The sequence below is a fragment of the Lethenteron reissneri genome, chromosome 15 (assembly GCF_015708825.2).
Source record: "Lethenteron reissneri isolate LAM-NWPU_2019-01 chromosome 15, ASM1570882v1, whole genome shotgun sequence".
NCBI lineage: Eukaryota > Metazoa > Chordata > Hyperoartia > Petromyzontiformes > Petromyzontidae > Lethenteron > Lethenteron reissneri.
In genome coordinates, this window is record NC_083793.1 from 5992792 (window position 1) to 6019989 (window position 27198).

General features: G+C 50.7%; 1 protein-coding gene across 1 annotated transcript; it reads right to left on the reverse strand.

The window, feature by feature from the left end:
• On the reverse strand, positions 1-27111 carry RRP9 (ribosomal RNA processing 9, U3 small nucleolar RNA binding protein). The gene is made up of 15 exons (XM_061551904.1): positions 26912-27111; positions 24910-25001; positions 23915-24027; positions 23683-23750; positions 23003-23044; positions 21933-22059; positions 20543-20670; positions 19611-19703; positions 17781-17881; positions 17066-17200; positions 10431-10493; positions 8862-9007; positions 6073-6152; positions 5300-5373; positions 1-3202 (listed from the first exon to the last, which is right to left on the reverse strand). Exons 1-15 carry the CDS (start codon positions 26984-26986, stop codon positions 3088-3090), a joined length of 1452 nt encoding a protein of 483 aa, XP_061407888.1. The 5' UTR covers positions 26987-27111; the 3' UTR covers positions 1-3087.
• Between the last annotated feature and the right edge of the window lie 87 nt (positions 27112-27198).

A 27198-nucleotide genomic window follows, 5' to 3' on the forward strand; every position in this document is an offset into this window, starting at 1 on the left:
AACTGCCCAGAATAGTCCAGGAGGTAAAGTATCAAGGACCAAACTCTGCAAATAAATACAACCGGTATCAAATGACACGTTGCCAACAGGACGATAAAAAAAATGTCTCGCGTTCAACAACACGCCGAAACACGAGCGCCACTGGAGCGGCTTTCCAGCGACCCCCACCACCCCCTACCCCCGATATATAAAAACAAACTCTGATGTCAGCCACATCCAGCCTCCCCCCTCCACCACCTCGCCCAAATGCTCGTGGACTCGGCCTGAAATGAATAACTGGAACGCCACTGAAAGTAGCGCAACGCGAACAAAGCAAATCTGAGCAGAACGACTGAATCCACGCCACAATGGAACGTGCGTCTCGGTCGAGACGAGGAATCCTCATTAGGCAGTGGCGCATGAAACAATGTGTGTCCATTGAAAAAATGGCTAATTAGTTGTCGACTCGTAAACAGCACTTGTGCACAAGTGTGTTAAAGGTCTGTGCGTGCGTATCTAAAAAGATCCCCCGTATAGCCTTAACAGACTGTAGGGGCAAGTGCTGTTAGCGAGCACCTATGAAGGCCAGAACGGTACACGAGTGGGTGGGTGGCCAGCACCACGCCCGACCGCCTTTGTCTCCCCAGTGGCGATGTTTACACACCGCACCAGGTACTCATTTAAGGCCGAGTCGACCTAGGGGAGGCCCAGCACCGGATCAGATAATCGTCACTGGTGTTGGCCGTGAGCGGGAATCGAACCCGGGTCGCCAGGTTCGTAGCGCAGCGCGCTAACCGCTACACTACCGCTCTATACACATACACACGCACATTGTGTCAACAGCGGCAGTGTGGTGGTTGGCACGAGTTTGATTCCTGCTCAAGGCCAACATGAGCCGTGCTCCAATCTGAATCGATCCTGGGCCACCACCAACTGGGTCGACCCGGCTTCGAGTGGCCGATGCAGTGTGTACGCATTGGCACTGGGTAGACAAAGGTGGCTGGGAGTTGTGCTGGCCACGCCAACCCCCTCTTGTGCTTCCTAGGTGCTTGCGAACAGCAATTGCCCCAACAGCCTGTGGAGGCTACACAGGGGGGGGGGGGTCCCTGTCTTTATATACACAATGCGTAGACATAAAGGTAAGCGTGTCTTGCCGAGCAATTAACAAAAAAAACCTAAAATGTGGAACCAGACATGCTTACTTTAACCCGTATTATAGCATTTATCCAAAAAAACCAAAGTGTAGAACTAAACACGCTTCCTTTAAACCGTATTGCATAGTATTTTAACTACAATGTGGAACCAGACACGCTTAATGCAAGTCTTGAAGAGGGGGGGGAGAGGAAGAAGCCTTAGCGTGGAAAGAATCCCCGCGAAATGCCGTAGCCTCGAGACGTCACCGCGATGGAAAATGACTCTCGCATCTTATCTCCCCGAATTGTTCGCGTTGCCAATGCGGCTGCCCGAGGGACCTGGGGAGGGGGGGGGGGCCCACACTATCGCGACACGGCTCTTTCATTGAATTCCCATTTAAAACTTTGCGGGGGGGCTGTGGGGGCAGAGGCAGACGCGTTATAATGTTTATTGTGCGAGGATGCAGCTCTATTGGGAATATCATTCTTGGTCAGCGAAGCGGTCGGTCGCTGTCGGCGAGAACAAAGCGCCCGTTCGCTGGGGACGGTGCGGTGCCGCACGTAGATCGCGGGTTGGTTTTAAAACCCGCGATCTATGGATTTTGTCAACGACACATTCGATGCAAGAGGTGGGGTGGTTGGGGGAGGCAATTAGTAAGCGTAGAGTGGCGCAGTGGTAACGATTGTCAAAGTCCTGGGTTCGATATCTGACGTGGGTGCCTCTCAGCGTGGAGTTTGTACGTTCTCGCTCTCTCTGGCTCTGCCCCTGCATGGGTTTCCTCCGGGTTCTCAGACTTCCACCCAGAGATAAAAATAAAAAAGGATGCCATGCAACTGGGATTGGCCAAACATCAAACTCCAAATATACCGCAGGCTTCAAGGTCGAGATCGAACCCACGACCTCCTGTATACCAGGCGAGGTATTAAACATCTCGCCACCTTGGATCGCCTGAAGCCGACGATGATATCGCGTTGTACATCATTGACCGTGTAAGAAATTCCAACTGCACTGGGGTGATTGCGATTTCAATTGTAATCAAGGAAACACAAACAGCGCCGCGCATTCCCCCGTTGTCGCGGTGTGGGGAGCGTTGCCTTACTCCGCAACCCTTGTGAAGAAGCGGCTTTTGGCCGACCGTTTCCAGTGTCAACATTAAACCGCCGCATACTGTGGCGGTCGGCACGGGAGGGGCGTGCGGGCGGGCGCTTGTGCTCCCACAACAACCTCATCCGCAAGCCGCAAGCCAAGGGCAAACATTTGCCCCTGGGATTAGACTCCCGCGTGCGATGGGACGGCCAGCAGTGGAGAGGATTGATGGCGGGGCGCGAGACAAAGGGTAGAATACATCTCACTGCGCTTGGCCAAGACCTTGCTTGCATTGGCTAGGCAGTGAGCACGCGCGCGCACACACACACACACACGCACTTTTGACAATAATTAAATTTCTTAAAATATTTAATTTGTATTCCTTTTCAAGGAACACAAGGGTGAGGCGGTGATGTGGAGGTCTGTAGCGCACTGTGCTAGAGGACCCATCGGCCCGAGTTAGAATCCGGGCCATGACTCATATCAGTGTGGAGTGGCATCTGAACCGGTCCTGGGAGGATGACCCTTTCCGCAAACGTGCACGGACCTGCGTGAAAGTATGGTCAAACAATCCCCATTGCTGAAAAGGCATGAGGAGGCCTTTCATCCAGCACTGAACGGGCAAAGGGCTGCATATATACACAAAGAAAAGGAACACAGAATCTTGCGTACCCTTAATGTTGCCAATATGTTTATCACTGGGTGGTTATCAGAGATGGGACGTCCCCTAGTGGGCAAGAGCATGAGACGGAATAAACCAACAGTTGCGGGAGAGCACCGGGCGTGGTTGGGCGATCTGTAGCGGCGGCGTTGTCAAGCGCAGCAGGTCGACGTCGCATTGGGAGGTTGTGAGGGAGGAGAGGAAGGGTGTGGGGGGGGCGACGCCGGTTAGGTCTTGGGCTCTGCGACTGCGGCAGCCTCCGGGTTCTGGGTGGCATCTCGCACGAGTGGGATGATGCAGATGGCGTTCTTTGCCTCCTTCATCCTCCACCAGCGGCCGAGCCTGCGCACGGCGGACGCACGGATGGCGTGTGGTCACAACGCGGGCGGGAGAAACGCGCCGACAACAACAGAGGAGGCCGTGCACCAATAATAATAAAAAGATGGGTGGTGCGCGCACAAAGTTCACGTCGAGGTTACTTGGTTAGAAGGTCATAATAATTGACACTTACAAAGCGTGTGTCACCCAGAGGTCGCAAGACGCTGCACAGAGCTAAAGGCAAGTAAACAACTCGCGCAATTCTAAAACCTAATATAAGCACGCAGGCTTCATGATTTAACCACGGATACAAATAGCCCCAAGCCCACACTCCCAAAACACATAACCAAATTAATCATGAGAAAAGGCCTTTAAGAAAAGAAATTCATAACACGGGATTTAAATAAACCGAGAGACTTGACAGATCGAATTTTCGATGGAAGTGAATTCCACAGCTTGGGGGCAACACGGGAAAAAGATTTGCATCACTGAGATTAAACCATTTCCCATTCCGAAGACATACTGTACATCGTCACTTCTTTATCGGTACCCTCTTCAGGTCGGGAAAAAACATATCGTGGCTCCTACAAGGCCATGGGGGAGGGGCGTGTGGCAGTTTGGCGCCAGCTATCATAGAGTGCGGTCAAGTCACTACAGTTCCCTGCGGTGAGTACAATGTATTTAAAAATAACAGCGCTATTAAGCCTCTCTCAATAAAATTAACGATGAACCTTTCGCGCGTTACGAGATTCAGCGGTGAATGGGACGACCCACCCTACAAGTTGCAGACGTCTCGGAACGGGGAAAAGGAAAAGTGGCTGGCAAAAAGTGTATTCCCAGAGCCTGCGTGTACAGCTCTACATAATTAATGCACCGCGGATTCTAACGCAAGCCGAGCTGTAGTCCTGTGGGCGGAGGTCACTTTTCTCACGGCAGGTCTCAGACCCCGGCAGGAATATAAATATCAAAACAAGTACGCGATGAGTGTTACACCCTGCGATGATTTTAAAAGTAAACACAGGGGGAGCTGCGGTGGAGGCGCGGTTACCCGAGTTCAATTCCTGGCCGCGGTTAACGTCAGCAGTGGGAGAGATTCATGATAAAGGTTTTTGGGTGAGATCGCGTAAGTATAAATGTGTCGTAACCCTCCACCACCCGACACAGCAAGTAAGGTTTGTCACGTAAACAACGCGCCAGTTACTAATTCAGCCCACCGGTGTGTTGGAGAGTAAATCCACAATATTTACAATTTGAATACGATGTTTCGCTGGTAATTACATCCAGCATCACTGGGTGATTTGCCAGAACAGTGAAAGCCATCCAACTGCTTCCGGTCTTAGAGCAGCAGGGTGACATCATCACTGAACCCATCAGGTGCAGAGATCAGAAGCGAAGGGGGGGGTTGTTATAATTATATGATAGATTAGTAATGAGTTAATTAGCATGTGTTTCCTCTATACGGAATTGTATTTGTAAAACGCATTACTTAATAATACGCTTCCAGGCCGCACTAAACCTGTAGCTGTCAGAGGGGAGAGATGGTTGAACCCGTTCCCTGAGACACTGCCGAGTTCACTTCAGCAGTAAATGAGTCCCCCTGGTGCAGTGTGTGAAACACTGCTTCTTCTTTCGTATGCCCGACGTAGATGCAGAGCAACAGCTACAATCACATTGAGGTGGTCATGCCAGATAATCGCGTCAGGAGTGACGGAGTGTAATCGCTGCAATGTCTGCTTCGTATTTGTGGATTGGGGCACTGCGTCGTATTACATTGTACGGTCTCTGTGTTCTGCATGACTAGAGTCGCACACTCCTGGAGAGTTTAAAATTTTCCATTTGTGCATCGGGTAGCCATCCGCATCTGCTACCACGATTTGTGCAGTGGATGCGGTGTTTTGGGTGGACCATGGGCTTCGTGGGAAGCCAGGGACCTTGAGCGCTGGGGGTCTTTCACGAGGTGGCGTTTGTTTGCGAGCTCTTTGGAACTCCATTCAGCTCGTATCGCTGAGAAGGCTAAGCGCATGGGCACGTGAACACTCAGCGCTGGGCACACTAAAGCAGCGGGAGGGGCGTGGCGCTGCGCACATGCGAGACTGCGTGCGGTGGCGAACGTGCGCGTACCTGTGCTCTTGTCCTACGCCGGCCACCAGAAAGGAGCCGCAGCTGGAGAAAGCGAGGACGTTGATGAAACCGCTCTGCGAGGAAAGAGGCAAGGAGCAAGATGCCATGGGATGCGCGTGAGCGTGCGCGCGTGTCATAACGCGCGCCCTGTAACACGGCCGCCGTCGTGCAAGCAGGTACGGCCCGCCACACAGATGACGGAGGTGAAGCCTTGCGAACGCTTTTGAAAAGATAACTCGAATATCACCCCCACCAACCGCCCAAAACTATTTTTTTGTCCTCCGATAAAAAAAAAAATATATATATAAATCAATATATAACAATGCCACAATAGCACTGCAAATGTATACTTCGGAAAGCGGCCTATCAATCCAGTACATGGTCCACAATACGATCCTTCGGCAAGTCATTATGAAAATTAACCACGGTCTATCCACTGCTGGATGAAGGTCTCCCCCCATCCACAGTTTTAGAAACTATGGCTTATTTATACGGATAAGGCCATTCGTTTGGCGCGTGCACAAAACTCGTTGTGCCATCACCATCCCAACATGGATGAAGAAGTGGGATTGTAAGAGTACGTACAGCATTTTGAGCATCTTTCCCCGATCACGATGGGCTGATGAATTATGTCGATACAAATTCCAAGTCCTAATTGTTAGGGATATGATGCCCCAATTATCAAGGCCGCATTCATTATCATACCGACGATTACCAACATCCCTCGAGCGTACGTCTGGAATTGTCCTCGTTTACAAACCCGCTTTGCTTACCAGCGGCACGGCGAACAGCGGCTCCAGCGACTTGAAGCTTGCTCCACATTTCCACAGTCGTATGTGCCCGTCGTGCGAGCCTGCAGCAACACAGAGACACGGGTGTGAGACACAGGATATCTCTATACCACAGTAATATGCAACTTTTGGAAATCCAAACCTTCTGCCACGCAGCGCGCTTGCTGCAATATCGGCTGTTCTAAGCAACGTCTCGAAAGCCCTTCCCATGTAATATGTTCGGCCGCTTTGGCAGGCAGCTTCTTGGGGGGTCGCTGTGGTGAGATGTTAACTCCCTCGCCTGGTACGCAGAAGGTTGTGGGTTTGATCCCCGACCCTGGACGTCTGTATATTTGAAATTAAAATTTTCTCCTCGTGGTCACGTCGATTTTTCTCCGGGTTCTCTGGTTTTCCCCTCCACATTCAGAATCAACGCGCGTTTAGATTATTTGGCCGCTATAAATTTCCACGTGATAAGCCACATTGTTGAGGTATCATTACCTGTGGCTAGGTTGCTTCTGACAAAAAGCTATATGGCTCAGTGGGCCTTACCTGGTAAAATAAAAAAGTTTAGTTTAGTTTAGCTCAATAGGCCTCTCCCAAAATATACTGACTGACTGAACAGAGGCCTACGCAGGCCCAGTTTTCCTGCCGCACCTCGACCCAACCTCTAGTCAAGCCGTTGACGACTTTACAGATGAAAAAACACAAACACGCACATTCACACCGAAAAGGTGACAGGGCTGACGGCAGGCCGAACGCGGTAAAAACCAACTCTGCGCACAAAGCAAACGCCAACGGCGATTCTGAATCACAGAATACGATTAGGCAATTAGCAAAAACACATTCGGATCGCGCAGATTTCACAGTTAATTAGATGTGGCGTTAACCTCTACATTTTATCCGCATAATTAAAAGCAATAATCCCCTCTTGCACCTCGTTACGGAACAGGCCGACGCTCTTGCGCTGCCGTTCTGCATTGTTGCGTGGGATGGTGGTGCTAGATTTGCATACTAAATTAGGTCGTTTGCACGCAAGGGCCAAATTAAAAACCTGCCGTCTAGTACAACGGGTTCCCAACACAGCCCGGCGGCTCGCGGTAGACAGAGAGCGGCTGGCAACGGGAAGGTTACGAGTTCAATTCCTGTTTTGGTTGCTGCCGCAGTCCGGCAAATCCTCTGGGGGTCACTACCCACGAGGACCGCTTTGTGCTACGGGTAGACTCGCCTATGCCAAAGTAATGTTCAATTTCCACGAATGGCTCAGGTTCGTATACAGGGGATGAGCACCATCTCAAGCAATCACTTCACTTGTTGCGTGCCCAATATTAAAAACCCATTGTCTTGTTGCAATGGGCTCCCGCCATCAGAACGTGGCAACAGCGGAGCCAGCCTTATTAGCGCCAACGCTCGCGGAGGGATTGTTACATCGTTTGCAGCGGCTGCTTGCGACTGCCTGCAATCCACCAGTGGCCGCTGCATTCACCGTGACGTGACAGAATGAATTGATTCTCCGATTGAATCCTGACCCCGAATCGCCACTATCGATCGAGCGTCGTGGGAGGGTTGGGAATCGTTACTCATCTGCGATTCGTAAACGCAAAATAAAGAAGGCAGACAATGCACACTGCATACTTCCCCTGTACCCTTCACATTCCAAATTTTTTTTTTTTACATCTCATCAGGCAAACAGGACGGTATTCTGAGAATTATTTTTTTTTGTACACATCCATCGCAAACAGTACGGTATTCTGAAAGTTCTTTTTTTCCCAGCAACATCGCTTTAATAGAAGCAATCTATGGACCAGTTTCGAAATTCAACAATGTTTTTTTTTACTAAATTATAAAATATTTTTTTTGTCCTTTACATGTTATTTTGTATAAATACAGAATGTATTTTTGTTCTTGTTAACACCTATCCTCACTTATCGGACCCTTGCGTGTCTCCCCTGTGAGATCAATTGTTTTAATGTTCCGTCATTGACAACATACGGCCCCCTCTTAGCCAATCAACTGCTGGATGAGGCCCTCTCCACACCAAGCAGGTCCTGGGGGCCGTTTGACCATACTTCCCCAAGCTGGTCAGTGGGAGATGAAGGCAGGAATAAGAGATATGGGATCATACAAGTATAGTACAACAACGGATTTTGCCGAGCGGCTTTCTGCTGCCCACCAAACGCAACCCCCACAGCAGCTGACAGCAGATGTCATAATCATTATTACTCGCACTCATCAGGCACCTTTCAAAATGTCTCAAGGTGCCAAAGCATCGTGGCTGCCAATCCAAGTACTATCCAGGCTCAACCCAGCTTTGCTTCCGAGACGTGACGAGGACGGGCGCGTTCCGGGCAATTTGGTCACGGGTAAATACGCCCGTCGCCTGGTTAAAACTGCAGCTCTCGCGCGCACACACGTGTGTGCGTGTGTTTTTGTTTAGACTCTGTGCACGCGCACGAGTTGGGCGAGTGGTGGCGTGGCGGCGAGCGCACTGCGCTCCACAAAGCCCGGCCGCCTGGGTTCAAACCCTGGCCAAGGCCAACATCAGTGGCGAGCGATTTGTATGAACCGGTCTTGGGCCTCCCTTTAGGCCGACTCGGCCTTAAATGCGTACCAGGTGCGGCGTGCAAACACCAGCAGCGCAGAGACAAAAGCAGCCCGGGCGTAGCCTTCATAGTCGCTCGCTTAACTGCAATTGCCCCAACAGAGTCCGAGCAGGCCACACGCTGCTGGGAGGGGGGGGACCTCTTTGCGTCCGTGTCCATGCACGGTGCACGAGTTATAGCAGGGCCCACCTGAGGCCACCAGGTCGCTGTTGAGCATGGCGGCCACCGAGGTGATCCACTGCGGCTGCTCCAAGCCGGGCTCGCCCAGCATGCCGTGCGCTTTCTGCACAGTGGCCAGCGGCCTTTTCTTGTGTAGGCCCCAGATCGCCAGCGAGCTGTGCGGAGAGAGACAGAGAGCGTGGAGCACGTTAAAAGCATTTACACAATTTGTATCCCCCAATGTGCTATCAGCATCGGAACGCCCGCAAAACAGCGCGACCCTTCGTGCTGTGGAATGGCCGCCGATCGGATTTTGGTTCCCAGCCACGGCTGCAATGTGATGGAGTGTCATTAACGACGACAACAACCGCCGCCGCCGCCATTCGCCACTAAGTGGCGTTGGCGTCACCACGGTGCCTGTGGTAGGCCAGGTGCACTTTGAGGCCACGTGAAGTGTCGAAGGTTCGGTGACAGGTCACGGAACAGACCAAGGTGCCATGGGTTGACTGAGATGACTGGCAGGAGCACCAATCCTCATCACTGCCATGCTGTGGGAAGACCTTTCAGCAGTGATTTGACAAGAGGCTGCAAATTATTACTACAGGTGATGCCTGATAATGAAAATAACAATGATTTGACTAATGTCATTTATAATTTATTACAAATTCTCTTGTCCTACCGAAATCAACCATTTGGCAAACAACACATTTATTCCAGCCATGACGCCTCAACAGCAAAACTGGCATTTAACGTTATTACAGCAGTACCAGCGCTTAATGGACAAATCACTGCTTTCATGATTTGTAATCAATCGTACACTGTAATTACGCAGATTAGACTGCATGTTTTAACGCTCGTTGTTCATTCATCCCTGCGCCATCGATTCGCATGCAGCCGGCACCATCACTGCCTCGCCACACGGCCGGCTTCCAACTCATCTTGGGCTAACGAAAGACGCGTGCGTGCGCGTGGGTTTAGGAAGAAAAAAAACGCGAAATTCATCGCGTAGCGGCGTACAATGGGGGTGAGAAGACGTAGAGAATGTGCCGTCCGCTTTCACTGCCGCCAAGGATTACTTGACGACGACGCGTTTGCCGTCACGTGGGCACCGGGGTCGCCGACCCGCGATGAGCGAGGAGCGGCGAAGTAAATTGAGTAACTTAAAAAGGCACGACACGAGCGCGGTTTAAACCGAAGGCTGGACAAATCCACCCACGCACGAGCGATAGAGAACGGCGCTCCCTGGCGACGAGTAGTATAAATGCGTGGGCTTGATGCGGCTATTTGAAGTTTGCGTGTCTCTCTCTCCCCGTGATCGTGTGTATTTTTCTCCGGGTCCTCCGGTTTTTCCCTCCACATTTGGAAACATGCGTTTAGAACATAAATTTCCACGTTAAGAGCCACTTCGTTGCGCTATCATTTGTGATAGCCAGGTGGCTTCTGAAAAAGAGCTACAAAGCTCAGTGGGCCTGATCTGGTAAATTAAAAAGTCAAGTTTAGTTTCTCTGCACCAAGTCACAGCGAGCAACCTTCCCGCATCAGCCACGCCACAGACCCGTGCACACGGCACGGCGGCAAAACGTGGACAGAGGCACTCACCCGTCGTCCGCTCCAGACACCATGTGCTCCTCGTTGATCAGCTGAATGCAGTCGATGGATCCCCTGCGGGCAGACGACAAGAAGGTGACTTGTTTAGCCTCGTGCCCTCTTTGCACGAATACGCTCCACAAACCGGGTTTCGGAAATTGAGAAATACTGCCCTGAAAGACGATAATCCAAGTCTAACATCCTTAAATAATAAACAACCTATCACTCGGTGTTAAACATTCAGGACTCCGTTTCTCATAAAACACTCCGGCAATTAAAGTGCTTGGCACCAATAACAGTTCCAATGAGAAAAGAAAGGCCAAATTTGATCCAAAAGTGTCTTGTTCATCTTTACAGGGCTCACTGTTTTACAACCAAAAACTTTCTGTCGATAATGATTGCATAATTTATCACCCATTTGTCAATCCAATGCTGGATTGAAAGGCTTCCCCCAGATCTTTGACCATACTTAACCTTGCTGGTACATGCGGGTTGGTGAAGGGGGGTGGGGCAGCATTGTTTCAGATAGAGCTCCCCACTGATGTTAACTTTGATCGGGAATAGAACTCAGATCGCCAGGTCCCATAGCACAGTGCGGTAACCACTGTACCACCGTGCCACCAATTTAACTGTAGATATCGCATCTATGTGACTAATTAGGCAGATAACTTTTCGACAGTGGAAGCGCTTGTATATGATTCATGTGCCCACTCTAAGTTAACAGAACGCAGAATATCTCTGTACTGATCTATCACTGCAAGCAGCACTGATCTCGAGCTCAATTAAGCCTGGGACCACACGAACAACAATAATTATCTGGAACGTTTCTGCAGCCTTGGAAATTAGCCCCATTACAACAATAAACCTCCCCCCACCCGCATTGAGCATTTATGTGGCCGCCTTGACGTCAAAACGCCGGGGTTCAATGTCGGGTCAATACCCGGGGGCCGAGATGAGCGCAGAGATGCATTTCCCACCGGGGCCTTTTGTTCAAAAAAATATGTCCAACGTGGTCACTCTTGACGACCTGCATTGAATCCAGTCCTTCATTTGTTTCGCTTCCCCCCCCCCTCCCCGAGCCCCAAGCACCACCTTTAAAAAATCCAGGGTTTCATCGTTCCCACTGCACGATAATAAATTAAAAACAGCCACAGCAGTGCGATGACCGGCAACTCTCGATAATGTGGGATAATGGCAGGGTAGGAACTGCCGGTATAAAACCAAAACACGGATAATGCTAAACATGCATATTCAGCGTTTAATAAAACATGTATCCATCGCTTACATACGCAGGGAACGAGGGGCGAGGGCGTAGAATGCGTCTTCCATTTTAATTTTGTCCTGACGTAACCGCTTTAACTTGCCGACGTGTTTGCGATCATGTGGGAACCGAGACCCGTCGACGAGTGAGGAACAGCTAAATAATTGAAAGGGCGCCACAGTGGCGAGATGATAACTCCCTCGCTTGGTTTACAGGAGGTCGTGGGTTCGAGCCCAACCTTGACACCTGTCGGTTTGGAGTTTGCGTGTCTTTCTCCTTGTGGTCGCGTGGATTTTTCTCCGGATCCTCCGTTTTTTTCCCTCCACATTTAGAATCAACATGAATTTAGAGTGTTTGGCTGCTATTAATTTCCACATAAGCCACTTCGTTGAGCTATCATTTGTGACCAGGTCACTTCTGAAAAAAATCTATATAGCTCAGTGGGCCTTTAGCTGGTAAAAAGTTGAATAGAAAAAGTTGAGTTGTAACTCATTATTATTCACAAGCACGGTTACGACGCATCCCATACAAATCCCGCCTGTGGCCAATCGTGAGTTACGTGGATTTCAGGAACCTCTTCCTCGTTTATAAACGGTGGCCTCTCTACTGTAGCATGGGAGGTGCGCGCTATACTTGACTGCCGATTGTCAAAACACTCTGGGCAAATAAAAATCCACGCACAACATAAACCCAACATAAACTCCGAGCGTTGCAGCCTCATCCTTTGGGAAAGCGGAGCTGTCAAATTAAAATCTTACGGAGCAGAGATATTTTTTTTCCACTTCCAGAAATCGATAGTACTCATAAACCAGCGCAGCTATGGCTGGGGGTGCGCTAATTCAGTTTGCGAGATATATATTTAATTATTTCGATGGGAGTCACGCGGCATTTCTTCCACGAGAACTCAAATGTTAGGGGCCAATTTTACAAGTGATGGGTTCAGACAGCGGACCCAACGAATCGCACTCAAGGTCAGTCCGCGGCAATGAAAATGACCGCGTTGAACTGGCACGAGCGTCGCGTCCCATCTTCACCTGGGGTCTGCAGTCGGCATTACACGCGACAGCGACCGACGACGACGGCGGTGCTCACCACAGGGGAAGCAACCCCATCCTTCGGCCCAACAGGAGGCGAAGCGCTACGACGGGACGCGAGGCGATTCACCGTCGCCGAGGGTCGATAACTCGTCCCAAAACAAAAAAAGATTCACGATACACGAATAGAGCTCACGTGTGTTTGTGAGAATCGTATGTCGCACGAAACAACAACAATATAGCGGCGGCTTCCTCAGGTCTTCATGCAGCAGTGGATAATCGTGGCTGCCATTGCTGCCCACGATGCTGCCATTGTTGAATGGAACGGCGGAGCGGTGGCGGCGCGGTTGTAAACGCACCGTGATACAAATCGGGCGAATCGAGGGTACGATGTTTGGCTACGCGTGACACCATCAGTGGCGAGTAAAATCTAAACCGCCCCCGCACAACCCCTCCCAGCTATTTTTTTTCTTGAAAAGTTTCAGACTTGAGTTGAGAGCAAACTCATTCTCATTCAACGATCCACATCCCCCCCCACCGTGCAGATTCCATGACCTTCCATGATTCAGGGTCATTAAATAAAATAAAAGGATCTTCTGTTTGGGTCTCAGTTTTAAGAGTCCCCCATATGGATCACTTCTCGTGTGCAGTCACCTTCGCGCCGTTATTCTTGCACGCAAAGTTTTTCGTGCACCGATTCATTGATAATAAATTCCTGCACGCGTGCATCGTGGGTCTAAGAATCGATTTTAATTCACGTGGCCGCGTGCAGTGTTTACACGCAGTACTTCAACGGAGCTGGCTCAAATCATTCCCCCCGATAATTCCATTCACTTTTTGTTGCGTCACGTGAGCTCTTCAGATCCTGAATGATATTTCACCGGCTAAGTAAAAAGCACAACATGCATTCTGCACGCTCCACCAAATCGGCTTCTCGTGCTCTTGCACTAAAAGCCTTCATGCGCTGGCGGACTATGAAAGAAGAACAAAACCAATCTGTCTGCGTAAAGAGAAATGATACAACAGCGTAGGTCGTTGCTGTTCTGCTACACGGCTCCCCCCAAAGCATCTTGGGCTTTGTACGGCTGTGTCGTTCGCCATAAAAAATTCGGATTCCGATTCATAACGTCCTGAAGTGGGTGCCAACAAGTGCGGCACAACGTCGGGCATCATTTGCGGTACAATCGCGAAAATACATCGGAGGGAAATTGTACAAATTCCCACACGCGCGATACACAAGACGCGCGAAGAATCAGCCCGAGGCATCGGCGGCCGCCACCCCTGCGGGCCCCCCCGGCAGGACACGACGCCGAGACTCCGTGCGCATCGCGCGCACGATCATCCTCGGTGCGCCGGGGCCACCACCCCGGCAAACAATGCCAACAACCTTTACGGCGCCCGCTAAATTATTCAACGCTCTCGCGGGCGGCCGCCAGCTCGTCGTGCAATATTAATCCACGGCAAGGGGGCCACCGCACGACGCCGGGGCCCGGCGCCTCACCAGGTGTGAACCGCTGGCTTTGCCGACCCCCTCGCGGCACGTAGCCGCGATTGGCAATCTCTCCGAGGTCTGAGGCCAAAACGTATTTTTGCACGCAACTCTGCCGGGTGTATGCACGCCTGTTGAACACCGTACGTAAGCCAACCGTGCCAATCGGATGGCTCGGCAGGTGGAGCGAGCGGCTCCCAATCGGAAAGGTTGCGAATTTAAAACCTCGTTGGGAATTGCGTGGAAGTCAACGGCAGATGTCCTAGGGATGCACTTTCCCTCGCCATAGGAATGCGGAATTTCCGCCACACGAGCACCGCCTCAATTTTCAGTTGAGCAGGAGATGACTTGACTCTGGTGACGTTATGAGACATGCAAGGCAGATGAGGCAGGACTGATCTTACGGTCACAAAAGCACCCATCGCCGTCTCGAAATCACCTTCGGCTACGTGCTGTATTTGTTCTCTTATTTGTTTGCAGGCTGAATGCACCTTTCCTGTCCGGCGTGTTCGTCATCATTTGCGCAAAGGGCTGGGGATGGGTTTCATAGGAATGGGTGTGGGTGGAGAGACGGCGAAAGGTACGGGAGGGGACAATGGTAACAAAGCATCAAACGCCGCTTGCGATGTTATTACTTATCACTGCGGAGAATTTTCCTTTGCCGGATTGTTTCCAGACCGATACGCACGCCCTTGAATTTTTTTTTTTACACAATTGTTGTCAAATTTAGGAGTCCCAGTATTCTGAAGGTAACGTGCCACGGTTTTTTATTTTTAAAAATGTAAAATAATAATACCGCCCTTTTATTTTCCCAGGGAAATCTCACTGGATCTCAGACACTTTTGTTGTGGACCGGGTTCTGCATTGGGAAGCTTGACCCAATCGCGAGCAAGTGTTCGTCACGAGGCACGCAAACCCGAGGCAGCGGCAGGAAAACCCCACGGAGTCGAGAGGGCGACGCTCAAAGCCACAGCAAAAATAAAGATTACAATAATCCATCGTTGCAATGCCATCCTCTGGCCACTTCACAGGCCAAGCCTCCAATAACGGCCTTTATAATTCCCATGCAGTGTTCCGTCCAAAGTGCTAAGCAGGCTCAACAGCTTGTTTAGCTTCCAAGATGTGACAAGATCGGGCGGAATTATCAGCGAATTGGTCGGAAGGTACTTGCAGGCGAAGAACGATCCAAAGCCTGACATCAAAACCGTAGCCCAGCCACTATATAATTCATGCATCCTCACGTTCAAAAATACTCCAAGTGTAAACTGGCTCGCCATAAAATAACATATTCCTTCACTTTGTAACCTTAACAAAGGAATATTCAATCTCGATTGCGACGAAGATTCGTGTCTGCACAGCGCGGCTGCACGACGAGCCGCTCGAAATACCGCAAGCTGTGGCCGTGCACGCGCGCCTGAATGTCAGCGCTTGAAACAACAACAAAAAACAACAAACGTGTTTCATTACAGCGGCACGAGCGAGCAGGTGCGATGATGTCGCTCAAAGCCGAGCGGAACTGACAGCGACGGACGAGAGGCGCAGGCTGTCCATCCCGCGACGCGGAGACGCCAGAAATGCCACGGCTCTAGCGATCGCAGCGTGCACGTGGGCGCGAGGGGAGAGGGATGGGGGAGGCGGGTGCGAGACAGTTCCCCCCCACCCCGCCAATGGATGTCACCTTCCTCCCCATTGCACGCTGGTGGACGAGGGCCTCCCAAATACTGTGCGGGTCACGGGGGTTGAGAAACACTTCAACCACGATGGTCGGTGTGCGGGTTTGGTGAGGGCGGGGAGCATAGAAGTACAGTGTAACTGGATTTTTTTCTGCAGGGAGCGTAGATTGCAAGAACAGAGGAGCACAGCTTCTGAGATGTGAGCTTCCAAAGGTGTCCCAAGCGAGGTGTACGGCGCAATGATATGACCAACGCCTTTGCCGCCACATTAGGCATCGATCCATGTCCCAAGGCATAATTCCGTTATTTTTCAAATAAAATTCAGCCAGAACGGTGCCGGCAGCGGTGCAGAAGCAGATGCCCGAGTGCACGGTGGGATTTTTTTTCACGGCACGTCGCATTAAATTTATCTTAATTAAACATAAAAAAAGAGGGCAGCCCTCCCCCCCCCCTCCAGACATAATGCGATTTGCAGCGATTGTACTCGCGAGCAAAAGACACGCCCCAAGGCTAAACAGAGGGCACTCTCACCTCCTGTGTTTTTTGCCCCCACCCCAGCAGGACGGGGTTCACGAGGAGAGGACACAGAAGCGGCGGTACTCAGGGTGTTTGCGATGCAGGCTCGGGTGCGGTTCAAATCGCTCGTCGATTTCACCGTCAATTGTGACCCAAATTTACCGACGATCCCTCTTCTCTCCTACTGAGGGCAGCTTTGTTGGCAGCGGTGGTCGTGATGGGATAAGGAGGCGGGGCATGTCAATCATTACAATAAAATTCCACTCCTCTGCTGCCTTAATATCCAGTGCTTCTGATATCCGGAGCTCTGATTGATCCGCATGACCTCTGTGCTATTTGTCAAGGCATTATTCCTATTTTCCTCGTTTATAATGCAGATAACAGATGTGGTGGAGAGAGTCATCCCATTAGACTGTGAAGCTGCGAGGTGAACAGCAGAGGGCAGTGCATAAAAACGCAACAAGGGCGACCTCCTGTACGCCAGGCGAGGTCGTTAAAATCTCGCCAACGCGGCACACTGATACACGAGAGACGATGCTTGCACGTTGAACTTCTTTCGCATCGTGCGTAGCCAACCGTGCTAATCAGAGGTACGGGGGAAGAGAGAGAGCAAGGAGACAGACGGTGGGGCGGGGAGGGCCGGGGGGGGGGGGGGGGGCGGTTGCCCAACTCACGCGTGGCCGTGGAACACGAGCTGCGACTCCTCGAGGATCTTCCAGACGCGCACCGAGCGGTCGCGCCCGCCTGCCGTCACGCATCGCTCCCGCGCCAGGCAGTCGAGGCCCATGATGGCATCCTGGTGCCCGAAGCTGCGACGGGGAGGGGCGGGGGGTGTCCGACATGCTTAGACAGTGGCGATGTTATCTGCCTCGCCTGGTATACAGGAAGTTGTGGGTTCAATGTCGACCCTGACGCCTGCTCTATATTTGGTTGCGTGGATTCATCATCGCCGGGTCCCCCGGTTTTTCCCTCCACATTTAGAAAATTGCGTTTCGATTATTTGGCTGCGACAAATGTCCACGCGAGAAGCCACTCCCCGTTGAGCTATCGTTTGTGACAGCCGGGTCGCTTCTGAAAAAGACCGAAATAGCTCAGTGGGCCTTACCTAGTAAAATAAAAAAGAAATGTTTAGCAGTTTTTTGGTTTTGTGACGGGCGTTCAACCAGCCGCAACGTCGCCGACTGGGACGGGGTACGGAATCGGACGAAAAACTGATGACGTACATGTACGCCATAGGAACGGCAAAGGGTTAAAATGCAGATAAGATGATGCACAGAAAGCGCCCGCCCCCCTCCCGCTGTCGAGGCGGCTAAGAGAATTGCCGCTGCAGCTCCGCGAACGCTCGCAGCTGTCGTGTGGAGGTGCGTCCCCGCGGGCCGGTCTACTCACAGCGTTTCCACGTAGGCCCTCTCATCCACGTTCCACACCTTGACGGAGCGGTCGTGCGACGCGCTGTACAGCTGGTGGGTCCCCTTTCGGAAACACAGGCCCTGCGGATGACGGCGGCAATAAGTAGATCAGCGCGTGAACCAACTCCCGAACCCGTCTTAGAAATCCAGCAGTCGCTGCAGCCTTACCGATCTGCCCCGATCACGTGTGCCGGCTCGGGGCGCTTGCGACCACAATCGTGAGCACATTATCCCCGAACGCCCCAATGTTGTCACATCGCGGACACAAAGCAGGGGATGAGCGTGATTAGTACTTGGATGGCAGACAGCTTCAGCGCACATTATGTTCACCCATAGTTGTTTTTTTTGTTAAGCCACCTAACAATCGGGTCAAATTTACACCGTGAAACTCTCCCACCACCCGACGCAGCCAAAACCAATTAAAGCTGTCACGCTCGCCGGTAAGTGCGAGAATTATTTGCGGCAAGTGTGATAATTATTTGCGGCGCGACCAAATTTAGCAAATTAGATACGACGTTCCGCACCGAAACTGCGCCGAGCATTCTGAGGTCAGATCCGAGGAAGTCAAGCGATACGTTCCAATAGGCTCGGGCCACAAGGTAACCCAGGGCATGGCAACATAGTGACGTATTCTAGAATATGAGTAAATTCCCTTACGTGTTTGGGTTCTATCCCGTTATTTGGGTTCGCCTCCCGAGTGCCAAAGCACTTGTTCATGGATTTGGCCAAACATCCTCATGCAGCACTCTTGAGACTGGGCGAGGCCCTCGTGGCTATTGGGCGTTGTCGTTATGGTAATTAAACAGGATTCATACAACACCGCTAATCGTAACACTGAGCCATGCATAGCAGGTTGCTATGACAACAAATGAAATTTAACGATTAAAAAAACTCCCAAAACAAATTAATTCGAGCATATTTAATTACAACAGCATTAAAACTGGGAGCCCCATGGCCTGTACGAAATGAGCGCCTTGATGAAAGCGTTTAAAAAAAACCATCGTCTGACAATTGGAAGGCTCTTCCTTCTAATATTAGGAAGTTACTGGAGCTGTGCACTTTTAAGTCACCCAGTTTTAAAACTAATTTCGTTCCAGCTGCTTTTGTGTTTAGTTTGTTGTCCCTTACCCCCGCACCTCCGATTAGCACGGTTGGCTACGTACGGTGCGAAACACGTTCAACGTACGTACGTAGGTACAATTTCCTCGGTGCATTGTGGCACTAACACGGTTGCACCAGCCACACCCTCGCTCGCGTTTAGCGGCGACTGCAGCCGCTTCATTTGTATTTGAACGGACGGCACCGGCAGACAGGGCAAAGCGTGGGCCTTGGTTGGATCGTGAGGACCGCACTTCGGCACCGAGTGAAGCAAAGCTCGGGCAGTGCCGGGCCATCGCAGCCACAGCGACGGTTTACCACCACCAGACGGCGCCACGGGCCCACCGTGCAGCACGGAGATTGCGTTGTCAACTCAAACGTAATGGTACGGGGGTGGAGGAGGCAGCAAACAAATATCGACTCGTCGGTGGACGATTAGCACCCAAGCCTGGCAGTTTTTGTCTCCCTCGTGGCGATGCTTTCGCACGGCATCAAGTACTCATTTGAGGCAGAGTCGACCTAGGGGAGGCCCAGGACCAACTCAAATATACGCCACCGCTATTGGTCGTGAGCGGGAATCGAACCCGGGTCGCCGAGTTTGTAGTGCAGCGCGCTAACCGAGACACTCCCGCTCTCCGCAGGACACACACATACGAACACACGAAGACACACACACGAACACACGAAGACACACACACACACGAAGACGTACCGACACGGCGTCGCGATGCCCCTTGAATGTGTGCAGCAGCTGCATCGTGGCCGGGTTCCACAACAGGATGAGTTTGTCCCTGTCGCCCGTTGCCTGACAAGAGTGCACAAACGCACGTGCGCTTTCAGTCATTGGTCATCAGTCATCAAAGTTGGCACAGTAGGGGGCACAGGCGGTGCATCGGCAAGTCATCTCCGTCAGCCGACCCATGGCACCTGGGTCTGTCCCATGACCTGCCAGCGGGCGTTCGATGCTTCACGTAGCCTTAACGTGCACATAGCCTGGCACAAGCGCTGTGGTGATGTCATCGCCACTGAGTGGCGAATGGCCATTGTTGTTTCAGTCATTATCACGTGGCCCACAGCGGTTTAGTTCCCATAGATATGCCTACCGCTCAGTAGATTTGATACCAGGCAGGATGGTGATAAATATTGACGGATATATAATAATGGATATGTAGCACATATAGAGGAGCTATGCTATAGGTAGACCATGAGGCTTTGTGAAACTCCCAAACCTGCTGATCTGCGAGGTGACCAGGAGATAGCAGTAGAGCAAGAGGGTTCCTCGCCCAAATGTCAGGGGCCTTGGGCATTATCCCCTGGTATGCATCCATTGCCTCCCACGAACAAAAACACTCGACCATAGTGAGCGATGGCGTGTGTGTGTGTGCGTGTGTGCAATGCGCTACGAAACCGTCGATTTCCGCTCACGGCCAACTTCAGTGAGAAATAATTGAACGGATCCTGGGCCTCCCTTACAAGTCTACTCAACCTTAAACGAGTACCCCCAAGTGCGTTGCGTGGTGCTGGCCACCCACCCACCCCATGTGTCTTGTCGGCCTTCATCGGTGCTCGCTAACGGCATTTGCCCCAACAGTCTGTAAAGGCTATAAACGGGGGATCTCTGTCTTTGTGTGTACGTGTACATACCAGGTATTTGCCATCAGAGGAAATGGCCATGCAGAGGATGTGCGCTGCGTGGCCGTCGACACCACTCTTGTTGTCCTTCTTCTTGAGGCCCGGCACGGAGAGCACCCGGCGCCCTGACTCCACATCCCCTGCGCGCGTCACGACCCGGACATCGAGACAGCGGCTATTACCTGCCTGTGGACATCTGGTTGTGGACACACGGCTAAGGATACCCGGCTGAGGCTGCCAGGCAGGACTAAAGCCAGGATTGCCTCTGCTTGAGCTCTGGTCGGAGTGTCCTCGCATGTTATCTGTTGAGGGTTCCCTTGTGAAAATGTTTCTCACAAGCTGGGCCACCTGATCGTACAGAGGCCCTAACCCATTGGTGTCTGCTCCAGTGTATAATGTGGAGTCATGTGTTTGGCCGATTTATGACGGGAGGGAGCTCCGAAGCAAATTAATTCTGCGGGGCACCAGTCACGCCACGTTTGGCAAGAGAGTGGCCTGTGGCTGTTGGTACTGCGACTGTACGGGACCCAGTTAATGCTGTGGGGAACAGCGGTTTTCTTGTTGCTGGCAACTCAGCATTTTGCAACCTTTGGGCCGATGTTCAGTAACCGTGCTGCGAGATGTTAACTACCTCGCCTGATATACAGGAGGTCGTGGGTTCCATCTCGGCCCCGACGGCGCCTGTATACTTGGAGTTTGCATGTTCTCCTCGTGGCCGCATGGATTTTCCCCCGGTTTTTCCCTCCACATTTAGAATCAACATCACGCGTTTAGAATATTTGGCTGCAATAAATTTCCACACAATAAGCCACTTGATCGAGCTATCATTTTCGACGCCAGGTCGCTTCTGAAATAGAGCGAAATAGCTCAGTGGGCTTTACCTGGTAAAATAAAAATAATTAATAGTAGGTTTTTACCCTTTAAACTGGTACAAAACTGACACCTTTATACAAGGCATCATGTTTGCAATAACCACAACACAAGCAGTCAAAATGCAAACAAAAAGAAACAACTCTGATGATAATAATATGCACTGTCCTTGAAGTTGATTGGTCCACACCCGAGACAGCTTTCCTTAGAGCCTAGTCTCCATTGGTGTTGGACCAGATGACGCCAAAAGGCGTACAACTCAAAAACAGCGCACTATCAGAGTATTATATTTTGCCAGTTTAAAGAGTAAAAACCTACTATTATATTTTGCCACTGGTAAAGGAGGTCTCAGTGTAAAAATAATCTGTTTTCGAAAAAAAACATGTCGAGTCTTGAGTGTCCATTCTTCTTAATGCAAACCATAATCAAGTTGTACTATATTATAGCAAATTCGATTAATCGGGAGCAATAACCGACGGCTCCCGTGGGCACGGCGGCCCCACCGCACGGTGCCGGGGTGGCGGCGGCTTACACTTGATGAGCGTGCAGTCCTTGGAGGCGGAGAAGATGTGCTTGCTGTCGGGAGATATCACGAGGCACATGATGGGCAGCTGGTGTCCGCGCAGCACGCGCACCGCGCCGGGGTCGGGCAAGCGCAGCTAGTGGAGCACGCGGAGAAGCACACACACACCGAGTATGTACGTACATGGAACCGTTTACATTCTACGCATATGTATGTGCGCAAGTTGAACTTCAACCAACCGCGCTGATCTGAGTTGCGGGGGGGGGGGAGGAGGGGGAAGGACAACGAACTAAACACAAAAAGCAGCTCGAAATAAATTACTTTTCAATTTGGATTTAAAAGTGAACAGCTCCCGGTGGCTTTATAATATTGGAAGGAAGAGCATCTCCAGACGGCCGCAGAAGAGGATTTCTGAAAGTGTGCGTCGCTGTGAACGTCTTTGTTCGATGGCAAGCCCAACAGCCGCCACCCTACTGCGGAAGACCGGAGTTCACATGATGATTTATGCTCCTTGATGAGAAAACGCAGAGCACGTGCAGAGCTTAAGGGGTCAGCCACACAAGAGGGTGAGCTTCTGTCTCGTTCTTCTTTGGATGCTCTCTGCTTAAACAGGTCAGGTTCCTGGTTCAAGTTCCCTCCAACCTTCTAGATTTGAAGCTTTCGTGACTGCAAGGATTCATACTCTTAGGTTTTTTCGGTAAAGTCACGTAGGCAAAAATAAATAAATGATTAATTATAGAAATATTTTTTTTTTACCTACGTGCCTTTACCGAAAAAACCTAAGAGTATTTTCCCTCCATCCTGTCTGGCTGTACGCTTTCCTTCTCACTCTGTCACGCACCCCCCTCCCCTGACGTTCTTCCAAGTTGCAGAGCAGCTCCTTTCCAACCCCTTAGGTCTCGTCCCCAGCATCCATTCGCCCAAGTTTAAGTTAGCCGCATTATATATGTGAAATCGCACAAACCGAAACCGCATAAGGTGAGGCAAACCTGTACAGGGTAAAATAAAGACGTTATAGGTGATAAGCGTGAATGCGAACAGCGAGTTTGTTGAGGCAAGTTAGAACAAAATGCACAAACCTCTTTTGCGATTTGTCGCTGAAGAGTGCCACTTTGCTCCATCTGAAAACACAAACATCCACCCTTAGCTCAAACGTCGACCGGTACACAAAAACATGCGCAGCTCGTCACTGTTACACACACAGCAAAGGTTTCCTGGCATGTGCTCATGCTTTGTTTAATTGATACATTTTTTTCAAATATATATTTTTTCCTCATTGTGCTCTGAGCACCATGCCACGAGACCAAGTATCCATTTTGAGCTCTTGCAAAGCAAGGACACCCATTCGTGTTCGAGATTGGCCCACATAGACGGGTATTAAAACAACTACTTTTTATTTTACCAGGTAAGGCCCACCGAGCTATATCTCTTTTTCAGAAGCGACCTGACCGCAAAGATAGCTCAACGAAGTGGCGGCTTATCATGTGGAAATTTATAGCAAAGCTACCTCGCAGAGCTCCCTCTGAGCTACCTCTGAGGTCTCTTCAAGTGACCACTGTGCAGTCATTGCCGACTGGACTGTGACCATTAACTCTCTCCATTAAAAGTACAACTAATGAACCGAAATTCAGTTACGAATCTTAAGAACCCAGTTTCATCACAGAAGGCTGCCCCGACTTAGAACCCAGGGTCTCAGCAGAGCCAGCTCATGCTGTCCACTCCCGAGCCGCTCGCCCATGCATCGTCAAAGGACATTTACCAGCTCGTCCTGCAGCCGGTCCGCGATGACGTCGTGACGGAAAGCTCGGTCATCAGCCTTATGCTCCTCTGCACGCGCACGGACACACACACACGTGAGATTCAGCAGTGAACGGGACCCCACCCTGCAAGTCGCGGGTGTCAAGGAACGGGAAAGGGTTGAGGTGTTCTTGTACATTTGCAGCCAGCGAGGGGTGTATATCTGCAAGTGGTCACAGCGGGTGACAGGGTACCTTCTGTCCGCAGCTGCTCCAGATACAGCTTGGTCAAGCGCAACTTCTTCTCCTGAGCCGTCTCCTCCACCTCCAAGTCATTCTCCTCCTCCTTTTTTGCCCGCTCGCCATCGCTGCGCACGCAGCACGCCGAGACGTCGCTTACTACACCGCGGCTGGGGAAGCTACGGTCTGCGGCTGCATTTCACGCGGCCCGCAGCCATGGGGCCTATCACCTCTCAGCGGCTCGCTAAAAAATGGTTTGTAACCAACCTTGCGGACCTCCGATTAGCAAGGTTGGTTACGTATACGTACAGTGCGAAAAAAGTTCTACATACAATATCCACTTATAACTGCATCTTAGCCGCCCTAATTGGGACGAGGAGAAAATTATCCATCTGGTAACAGTTTCTAATTTGAGTGCACGCAGCAGGGTTGTGTGACTGAAAAGGCCACTTTATACTACGAAGACGCACGTGTTATTTTTCAATAAACGTCAAGGGTGCGTTTCAAAGTGCCTCTTGCCAAGGGTCCTCTTCGGACACGAGTCAGGAAATAGTCCCCCACCACCCCTGCGCTACTACACCATTGTAGCAAATGCGTGCAAGTCGCACAGTGATTTTAAAATTAGATGGTAACACTTTGCTTCTTATTTGAACAGAATGATTCAATTAAAATGCATTCTCATACTCGACAACATTGAGCAATTTATGTCGAAGAATTAACTATTTTCAGTCAATGCCATTTTTACGCAATCGTTGCACATTGTACAAATGATACCTACCAACAGATCACATACAAGGCAGGCAATACAAACACAATAAATAAAATTATTAATTCTTAAAACAAAATCATGATCCTGAATACTGACAATGCAGGAATCATATAGAGTGCATCTTTACAGTACTCCGGTACTGTTAAATTAAGGAAGGTATCGAGTCGTACAAGAACACATTTCTATGCATCATGGTGTCCACGTGTTATTCTAACATATACTACCGACACCGTAAACATACCTCTCTTTTTCGGAATCGCTCGAGATCTCATCGTCTCTCGGGATGTTTTGTTTTCTTTTCGCCTTTATGGCCGATGTTTTGTCATCGGCACCCTGAAAACGCAAAACGGGTCGCAGCATGAATACGACAGACAGCTGCAATGTATATTTGTTTCCTCTCGATTTAAAGCTTTCGTGACTGCAGGGATTCATCTTCTTGGTTCTTTTGGTAAAGTCACGATGGTGCGGCCACTACGCAAGCAGCCGTCCTCACCTGAGGACGGCTGCTTGCGTTGTGGCCGAAACGTCGTGAGAATTATTTTATTATGTTTTATTTTTATTATTTTATTCCTTCCCTTCTACGTGACTTTACCGAAAGAACCAAGAAGTTGTTTCCTCTCCTTGCGAGTTCCATCACTGCGTGATCCACAAACCCCGCGCCTTGGTGGGCTTCTGTGCAATCCTCCCATCCATCGTAATTCATTGCAAGGCGCGCGGGCCACTTGCGGCCTTTTAGTGCAGCCCCCGACAATACAGCAACACGTGACAACACATCCCATCAATTTTAACACGCGAACAATAGTATCCATAATAGAGGTGTTTTTTGGGTTAGATCGCGTGAATATGTGTCGTTAAACCCGCCACCACCCGACAGCAAATGATTAAGGTTTGTCACGTAAACAAAACATGCTATCAAACCCCAATGGTTTCAAATGTTGTGGCGGCTCCCACACTGATGATGATGATGTCTTAACGGCGAAAGTGCCCGCCTCCCGCCACCGATTAAAATTGGTGAAGAACCACTGCCACCAGTCCCAGTTTGAGAACACAGGGACATCTCACGATGTTCCTTGTCACCTTTAAGGTGGCCTTCATCACGTCGACGCTAGCTGCAAGTCGGCACGTACGGCGCTCGTGTTAAAACTATAGGTGCGCATTGAGGCCACGGCGCAGTGGTTAAGTTTCACTGGCAGGAAGGTTCGGAGGCAGTCACATATGTTACGCGTTAACAGGCGAGGGCGAATGGCAGGCGCATTACTTGAAGCTACCCACCGTGGCAACCACACACTCGCAATGACAAAGATCCCCCCCCGTATAGCCTAAACAGACTGTTGGGGCAAGTGCTGTTAGCGAGCACCTATGAAGGCCGGAACGGTACACACACACACTACCTCACATTCACACTGCCTGGCTCATACTCCCCAACCACACACTTACTTCTACAATTACAAATTTATTAAATTCACTCTCATGAAAAGCAACACTTTCATTCATCGGCAGGAATGTATGCAGAGTACATGAATACATCAATATTTACTTTATGTGCCAATATCTCCCTCAACAAAGTAGGCATCAGTGCAAGTTACAACAGAACGGGAAGAGAACGGGACTATTGCGGGCCAATTACTGTGAGCGATCGATCATACTTTCTCATATACTACTAACTCAAGTTACAGCGAATTACACTCGCTCTCAAATCATACCCATTGACACACACAAACTGACTCTCACATCGCTTGTTTTCTCTTTATGCAACGGTGTTGATGCTATTGACGAATCTGTTGAGTTTTTGTGTTAATCGCGTTTGTTCACCACTGCCAACGCAGCAGCAGCGCACGCGGTCACTTCCACGCGCTCACTCAAAATTACACTCACGACGCTTTTCACTCGTACTTTAAACGCACTCTTTACGCTCACGCTCATCGTACACATTCCAGTACGTACTCGGCACACAGTCTCTCTCGCACTGTCTCAGACACGTGTTCACTACCCCGACTCCAACGGCCTAGACCAGGGGTCGGCAACCTACGGCTCCGGAGCCGCATGCGGCTCTTTACGGGCTGCTTCTTGACGATGAGTACAGTATACTCAGATGCATTGCGGCTCTTGAAATACTGAATTTTGTACCGAATTGGAAAGAAATGGCTCTTCTTGTTATTTTGGTTGCCGACCCCTGGTCTAGACGAACCCGCAAGCCCACATCACCAGCACCACCACCACCATCATCACCACTGCAGCTGTACCTTCCTCTTGTTGCCTCTGACGGAACCGTTAGTCCGCTCCCTGTCCACCACCTTCTTCTTGATGAAGAAGGACATTGCGCTGCGATGGGAAGCGGCAACGAGAACGACGGGAAACAGCAAACTTCTACTGCGACTTCACTAACGCCGGGACCCACGAACGAACACGTGGAGGAGGGGAAACCACGTGGTTCCGGGTTAACCCTGACCCCAATCCCCCCCCCCCCCCCCGCGAACGACGGCGAGCGGCGAGGGTCGAAAGCGACGCTCGGGGCCGCGTGCAAACGGAA